Consider the following 8,792-nt stretch of genomic DNA (forward strand, 5'->3'; position numbering starts at 1 on the left):
CATGCCATCCCTTGCAATAATATCCCCAATGGTGAAGCACAATGGCACTCCCCAGGATCGTTTATAGTTACTACTTGCACTGTGCTCTGCTTCAGGAAATACTTTTTTTTTCTACATTTGTTCCTATCTGCTAAACCCAGTGTTAAGTTACAGTGCAATACTGACATTCTCAAAAGCTACAGGGCAATTCACTAACCAGAATGACAGCAGAAAAACTGTAAACTTGCATTAACGACCACAGCATATGTTGGGCCGAGCTTACAGGTAGGCAGTTTTCTCCCTGTACTCTTGTCTGGCACCAAAACATGAAGCTGGCCACTTTCTGAGAACTATCACCTCAATATCAAAGCAGCACAAATTCTACTTTTAGATACACAAGTATGAAAGACAATAATTGACACAAATTAATACACTGTTGATACAGATTAAGAAAAAAGGACTGAGTGACTGAGACATGAATTTTTGGAAGGTAACCACTTCTACTGTTGGATTTTGCTGCTATTTTAGAACCTCCTGCAATATCTGCTTGACAGAACAGCTTGACTGCATTTAGAACAATGCCAGGAAAGCAGATACATCATAAAACGCAAGACAAGATTCCTCAGACAATCCCCTTAAACCTAAAGGTATATATGATAGCATTTTCCATTAAAAAGACAAATGGTAACTAGAAGCTCACAATAAGCTGTATTAACTGCTATTTTGTTTAGATTATTAAAAATTGGTACAATCACAATAGCTACAATATTTACCTAGCCAAGAAGGCCCTTAGACAATGCTTCACAAAGGTTTATTTGTGATTATATTTGTTACTTACTTGTGCCAACTCATAATATCCCGCTGAACAGGCCAAGCAAAGGAGACTCTCCCCTTCTTCAGTATGTTCATTTACACTTCTTCCTTCATCCAACAGCTTCCGGACAGCATTTACATCCCCATCTGAGCATGCTTCTGCCAAACTGCGACTGGAAAAGCAGTTACCACAGAATAAGCTGAAAATAAATCTGCAATAGATGAGTAACTTTACTATGCAAGGAGCAGGTCTCTACTTACAGACTCACGACATTAGTACTAAGCCTTACCAGAAAATATACCTTACAGGTATATGTGTTTTTATATACACACACACATATAACATTATTCCACGTTTTTCCCATAGGTGAAACGGAGATAAAGACCTTGCTTATGTCTAAATTAGCTCTTGTCCTCATCAGTTGCCAACTTACATAAGTTCTCACACAGACTAGATGCAGAGAAGAGTGCTCAAAATTAGGTGATTTGTAGTGTTTGCAAGACACAGAAGTAAACCTCACTGATGCTGCTCACACTTTGGTGGAACAGAGGTTATGGCCACAACAAACTACTGATGACAGGTACCAAGGCAAATTTCTAGTAGAGATAAAGCCAAAAAGTGAACAGCCCAGTATCACAGAGATCACTAAAACTGAATACTGCAACAAGACAAACTTCTGACAGCCATGTGCTCAAGGCACAAGCAGTCAAACAGCCCTGCTGCCACCCGCTTATCACCAGACATGTATAGCTTGGGTTCCTGTACTCAGCTGGGAGGAGAGAAGGGAGTCAGGCACTTCTGCACACACATAGTCTAGCCTTCAGAAAGGGGAGCCACCCAACACCATAACCTGGGAGATAAATCCTAAACCAGATCCATTGCTCTCAGAAGATCACCTTAAGCCACCTCAAATAACACAGAACTGCTGTGAAACCCAATATACTCTGGGAAAAAGCTGTTAAAAAGGAGACTCATAGTTGATTCTAGTTGACTCGGGCACCTCAAGAGGTCTCCCAGTTTGCTCTTTGCTCAGGTTGCCTTGGAGATATTTCCAAGACCTTTTGTAAAAGTAACAGGAATGACACTGGGATGCTTTCCAAATGAAGCACAGGATGCTGTTGACCTTTGCTCCAAGGTGCATTGCTGACTCATGTTCCACTTGTCCACAAGGTCACAGAAGACCACTCATGTCTTTTTCTCCAAAGCTGATTTCCAGCCATTCAGCCCTCCCCATCCATACCAATGGACAGAGATATTCCTCTCAAAGCGTAAAACTTTGTATTTCCCTTTGTTGAATTTCCTTAGATTAAACCCCTCTCTCCAGCTTGTCAAGATCCCTCTGAATGGCAGCACAACCATTAGGTCCATCAATCACTCCTTTCAGTTTTGCATCATCTGCAAACTTGCTGAAGATGTACTCTGTACCATCACGTGGGTCTCTGATGAATACATTAAACAGTTCTAGCCCCAATATCATCCCCTGGAGTATATCACTAGCAACTTGCCTTCACCTGGACTTCGTGCTACTAACAACTCTGGACCTAATAGTTCAGTTTTCAATCCACCTCACTATCCACCTATCAGGTCTATACTTCATCAGCTTGTGCCACAGGATGCTGTGGGATACGGTGTGAAAAGACTTGCCAAAGTCAAGATAAACAGCACCCACTGCTCTCCTCTCATCTACCAGTGGAGCCATCTCATTGCAGAAGGCTATCAGGTCAGGTGTGATCTCCCATTTGTAAAAACATGCTGACTACTTCCCATCAACATTTTGTACTTCCTATGCTAGGAAATGGCTTCCAGAAAGATTTGCTCCATCACCTTTTCCGGAACTGAAGCTGACCTGCCTATAAGTCCCTTGGATCCTCCTTCTTGCGGATAGGGGTGACATTTGCTTTATTCCAGTCTTCAAGAACCTCCCTCATTCCCCATGACCTTTCAAACAAATTGAGACTGGCCTCACAGTGACATCAGCCAGCTTCTTTGGAGAGCAGTGAAGGGGAAAGGGAACTGGGAGTCCTGGTGGACAGCAGGATGACCATGAGCCAGCACTGTGCCCTTGTGGCCAGGAAGGCCAAGGGCATCCTGGGGTGCATTAGAAGGGGTGTGGTTAGTAGGTCAGAGAGGTTCTCCTCCCCCTCTACTCTGCCCTGGGGAGGCCGCATCTGGAATATTGTGTCCAGTTCTGGGCCCCACAGTTCAAGAAGGACAGGGAACTGCTGGAGAGAGTCCAGCACAGAGCCACCAAGATGATTAAGGGAGGGGAGCATCTCCCTTATGAGGAAAGGCTGAGGGAGCTGGGTCTCTTTAGCTTGGAGAAGAGGAGGCTGAGGGGTGACCTCATTAATGTTTATAAATATATAAAGGGTGAATGTCATGAGGATGGAGCCAGGCTCTTCTCAGTGATGCCCAACGATAGGACAAGGAGCAATGGGTGTGAGCTGGAACACAGGAGGTTCCGCTTAAACTTGAGAAAAAACTCCTTTACAGTGAGGGTGACAGAGCACTGGAACAGGCTGCCCAGGGAGGTTGTGGAGTCTCCTCCTCTGGAGACATTCAAGACCCGCCTGGACGCCTTCCTGTGTAATTTCGTTTAGGTTCCTGCTCTGGCAGGGGGATTGGACTAGATGATCTTTTGAGGTCCCTTCCAATTCCCAACATTCTGTGATTCTGTGATTCTTCAGAACTCATGGCTGCATTCTTTCAGGTCCCATGAACTTGTCCACTGGACTATGTCCAACCCATTTAAATGTTCCGTGTCCTGATACCAGCCAAAGTCCAGACCTTCCCACTCACCTCAGGGGCTTGGAATTCCTGAAAGCAAACCTCACCAATAAAGCCTAAGGCAAAGGCAGCATTCACTACCTCTTCCACTTCTGTGTCCCCATCACCAGGTCCCCTGCCGTGTTTTGAGGCAGGCCCACATCTTCCCTCATCCTCCTTTTGCAGCTGATATACTCACACTGGTACATCTTGTTGTCTCTCATGCCCTTTGTCAGACTGAACACCAGGTGGACTTTGGCTTTGCTAGTCACATCCTGCTATGCTTGGACATTGTCTTTACATTCCCCATTGGCCACCTGGCCTGCTTCCACCTCTTGCGTGCTTCCTTTCTATGTTCAAGCATGCTTCCCCAGCACATTTTCATCTTCCCATATTTTGATCCACAAGTAATTTCGCTAGCTTCACTAGGAAATGAAACTGCATTTGTTCATTTTTTGTATTTCTATTTTGTATTTGTACCTATATTTTGAGCAATGATTCAAGACTACTGCTCTTACTGTAAGCACTTTGTTTTGCAAATCCCAAGTCTGAATTTCAAGAGGACATCCATATGAAAAGAAACTTACGACTTTCAATGTTTGATCCTAGATCTAAAGCTCAACAGTATATGCAGTCACACCATCCCAACAGTTTAGGAACTACTTATATCACTTGTCAGAGTGAAAATATTTTGGGACCCCCGAAAGATGCTTTGAAATTACCAACGTAGAATAAAGCTTTTGACAACACAGGACAAATCCTCAGTTCTGTCATCGTGGAAGTTAAATGCCGTCCTCATTAACGATATCAGTTACAAAGTTATCAGATAATACAGTTTCGTTTTCCCCTAAGTTCCTGAGCAAGATCCTGGGGCAAACTGTCGCCCTGCAAGTATTAGTATTCTCTTCCAACTTTTAATACAATAAACTAGATTCATTAGTTTCCAACAAGGTATGCTGGGGCAGTAATTAGAGAACTATCACCAGCTCTTCTACAGCTAAGAATTTAACTTGTTTTTGAAAAATAAATCAACTGTGTAGGACACAGAAAGAGCAGCAGATTAGAAAGTAACTACTTTTTTTTTTTTTTGGTACTTTTCTCTTACACTTGGAAGCCAATAACCCGATGGGACAGTAGTCACACCTTCAGATTCAATAACTTTGCTTCTGCTCTTGGTAGAGCAGATACACTACCAAGGACTAACTATAAAATTAACAGAATTTGAAATTAAAAATACAAACTTACGTTCTATAGTTGGGAAACTGGGTGTAAGGACCAATCAATACATACTTGTCCACTTGTCCTGCATTGTGATTGTTCTCTGCTCTCATCCGCGTCAATGCAGCAGCAGCTTCATCCAGTGCACAGCTGACAGAAGATGTCAGTCTTCGGAGAACCTCAGGATCTGCGAAGGCTTTACCATCAGCAGTGGACAATTTACCAATTCCTTCAGTGTACGTTCGTTCACCAGTCAGGTTAGTATGAAAGTCACACAAAAGAAATGCAAAGACACTATTATAGATTTGAACCACATGCACTATTAGTTTAAAATCATTTGCAAACATGCCAGAGAGTCAGCTACTTTAAAAGTAACTGTCAACATTTGTCTAAGATGTTCAACATTTAATTAACTATAATACGGCAGTAAGAAAACTGTTTTTCAACTGGCAGCTTCGTTACCAGTCCCCAATTCCCAACTCAGATCTTTGAAGAGGGTGTGGGGTTGAAGGGGAATCTCGTGTAATAAGGGTAAGTCCAGGGGTCAAGCCCAAAAACAGAAGTTTGGGAAACAGGCATTATTCCACAGGCTTAGTTTAATATTTTCTCAAAGTGAAGGAGTTTCCAATTTAAACTGTAAAGTTATTACCCCTTTCCCACCCAAAATGAAGTGGACTTAGGTCTAATATATGCTTTCTTTTTTAAGAGTAGGGAAAAAAAGTTATTAGCTTAAATTCCCGATAACTTCACATTCTAAACTGCACAGCTCTAGCTACAGGCACAAAACTTATGAAACAAAACTTCAAATATTTTAAGTATACTTGAAATCAATGCCGCCTCTACACTCACATTACACGGTAGAAAAGCTTAGACTCAAGGAACTTTTGTAACAGTTTCTTTTTTAAAAACAGTTTATTTGCTGCAAGGCTAAAGCTGAGGGTTAATACAGAACAGCACCATAAGAAGGTATTTCTCCCACTCATTGACATGGCTGATATAAAATTACAGTACAGCTGTGTAGTTTTACTCCACACATTTTACTCCATATAGTTCAGCACAGCCTATTTTACATATGCAAACATTCCTGCACAGTTGCCTCTGCAGCGTAGACAGGGCTTATATTTGCACACACAAATGTGCAAATGGTGTGAAGAAATGCACTGATGAATAGTACCTCCCACAAAAACAAACAAAAACCTCCACAAAATAAACCAAAACAATCAAACAATAATTTCACACACTATAAAAAGCAAATGGTTACTGGTGATAAACTACCTTCACCTGTGATGAATCAATTCCTTAGCTGTTAAACAGGGTCAGATTAGATACAAACCTCTGAAAAGAACACATGTCTCAGAAGATTTGCTACCTGGCATGTGCACATATGCAGCACTGATTTACACCATGTCTGCCACAACCCAGCTCGTCATTATTACAGAATAAATACTGAAATCATACTTTGAAAGTTTTGAACATTGCCTTCAATGTGTTTCCCCAGTTTGAGAGCATCCAATATGTTTCTCATTAATGTAAAAATGAACACTTACCAAATTTCTCCACCCTGAAAACAATTTAGGCCAGCACAGGCCAGGCACACTCTGTTACATGACCCTACATCCTGCTGCAGTGCTGGGAAGCACTGGCTTACAGTATTCCAACTCAGTGCTGCGGGAAATGATGGAAATGATACCTACCCTGTCATCAAGGCAGACACCTACAATGGGGTGCAGAAGTTTACTTGGCTGCCTGAAATGGAGCGCAGACTAAGGAGGTTGAGATGAGCTGCTTGAGATACTTTGGCAGATCCAAGCGCACTACCTCCCTGGCTCCAACATCCTACCTCTGGATCATTTCAGCATTGTCAAGAGGGTATGAAAAAGAATTTATAATAAATTACCCACTCTGCCATAAAAAGAGGAATTATGACTAGATCTGTCTACATCACTCCCATTTGGTTTCCAAAGACTGTCTAGTGCACTGCAGAGCAACCAGTGCAGAGAAACACAGGGCCATGGACTCTCGACTCCACATGTATGTCCCCTCCCACCTCCAAACCCTTGAGTTTCTAAACCCCCTAACCACTGCTGTTAAACATAGTGAGGCTACAAACAACAAGCCTTCAACACCACAGCTCACATCTCACGTATAAATGTAAACTTCGTTTGTTGGTGATCAAAAAGGGATGGAAGTCATGTCGGCTCTGCAGTGGAAGTTGCGTCAGGCGGGAAAGTGCGGGACAGTAACTGCAAAACTGCGCCAGGGCATTGATTCAGGGCAAAACACACAGAGAAAGTGAGAGTTTGTAGATCTGCTTCCCCAGGACAACTCACAGTAACTACACAGATGTTTACACTAGCTATTTCTGGTGGCAGTGCTGGCTTACACTAGCTTGCAGTGTACATAAAAGTCCTGCCTAAGGAAAGAAAGGGAATTAAGTCCTCACAACTCAGCACTGTGGCCTCATCTAGGACTGCTGCTCCCAAAGCTAAACACTGTGGTAAGCAAAGTGGAAAAGTACTCAAAAAAATTGCACAGGATTTAGAAAAACAACCCATGAGCACAGGCTAAAAAAGTGTAGATTTAGCTTACAAGGAGCAGCACAACAGCAGTTTCCCTCCACTGAGGAGGTCTCATGAAGGAGCTGATGAACAGCTCTACTGCTGGCTAAAGAAGTGGGGAAAAAAGTCTGGTCAAAAAAACAACAAACAAACAAACAAACAAACCCCAAACCAAACAAACATCAAACAACAAAACAAAATGACCTGGCTATCTGAAACTAAACTGGAGATCTCCATCATTTCAGACCCCTAAGGCAGCAGATCGGACAGGTTACCTAGACAAGCAGAGCCTACACTTGGCTATTCTCTCCATTTTTCAAGTTTGCTTGTTGAAGCATTCATACATGGGATTTCTAAAGGCAGAAGTCACACCACAGATCCAAGTCCTGCCTCCTGTAAAGACAAAGGAACGTCAACCACTTTAGAGCTCCTGCTACCAAGTTACGTGTTTTCATGGATTATTGCTGGTGGTCTCCTGAAGGACTTACCAACCACAGGTCACTGCCTCTTCCTCCCAGCTAGTAAAAGCACACTTACAGCTGATCTACATGCAGGTGCTGGACTAAAACTCTTCTTTGTCTCCTCCCATCCAACAAATACTGAAAGCATCCTCAAGACCATTCTCCACATTTGCTTGAATTCATCCTCCTTGCACACAAGTGATGACAATTCACATGATTCCAGTCTCACCGGCATGTTACCAATTGCTGATATGATGCTACCTGAACTAAAACCCAGCGTTTGACATTCTGTGCTTCCTGCAGGGCAATGGCACATTGCCAGGAATAAAAGCCACCACAGAGATTGTGTAACATCATCTTTTCATAGACTGAGCACTGTTGCAGGGTAAGTCTGAAAGAAGAATACAGGAGCCACTGCAGAGTGTTTTTTATTGAGTACAGTCATTAACCAGACAAAGACGGTGATGTTCCGGCGCAAAGTTACAGCTTACCACTAAAATTATTAAGAGCGTGTTCCTAAGCAAACCAAAAGGAAGCACTTACATACAACATGCAAGGCCAAAAAGGTGAATTTAAAAATAGATCAAATAGTTTCATAGAAGCCACAGGTTTTCCAGTAATACTAAGAACAGTGCCCCTGTGCTCCTGGAAGTCACTGTTTAAGGACAGTCCTGAACAAGAGACTACTGGGAGGACAGAGAGGGAAGCCTGTCACCTGTACTGGGATTCTGCTGCTTTTCCCCTCAATGTCCACAGCTAACCCACTGCAGGGAGCTGGACACACCTTCAGTCTGCCTTTGCAGGGCAGTTATGGGCTGCATCCAGAGCAGCATGGGCAGCAGGGCGAGGGAGGGGATTCTGCCCCTCTGCTCCGCTCTCCTGAGACCCCACCTGCAGTGCTGCCTCCAGTTCTGGGGACACCAACAGCAGAAGGACATGGACCTACTGGAGTGAGTCCAGAGGAGGCCACGAGGATGATGTGAGGGCTGGAGCACC

General features: G+C 43.2%; 1 protein-coding gene across 1 annotated transcript in view; it reads right to left on the reverse strand.

Moving 5' to 3' along the window:
• Positions 1-8,792, reverse strand: part of LOC104530308 (ankyrin repeat and KH domain-containing protein 1-like) — a gene marked incomplete at both ends in the record, with an annotated part of 64,348 nt that overhangs the window by 32,047 nt on the left and 23,509 nt on the right. Inside the window, 2 exon segments of the mRNA XM_029086701.1 lie at positions 818-965; positions 4,850-5,006. Coding sequence (XP_028942534.1) covers positions 818-965; positions 4,850-5,006 — 305 coding nt within the window.

The sequence above is a fragment of the Antrostomus carolinensis genome, unplaced genomic scaffold, assembly GCF_000700745.2.
Source record: "Antrostomus carolinensis isolate BGI_N321 unplaced genomic scaffold, ASM70074v2 scaffold9369, whole genome shotgun sequence".
NCBI classification, from domain to species: Eukaryota; Metazoa; Chordata; class Aves; order Caprimulgiformes; family Caprimulgidae; genus Antrostomus; species Antrostomus carolinensis.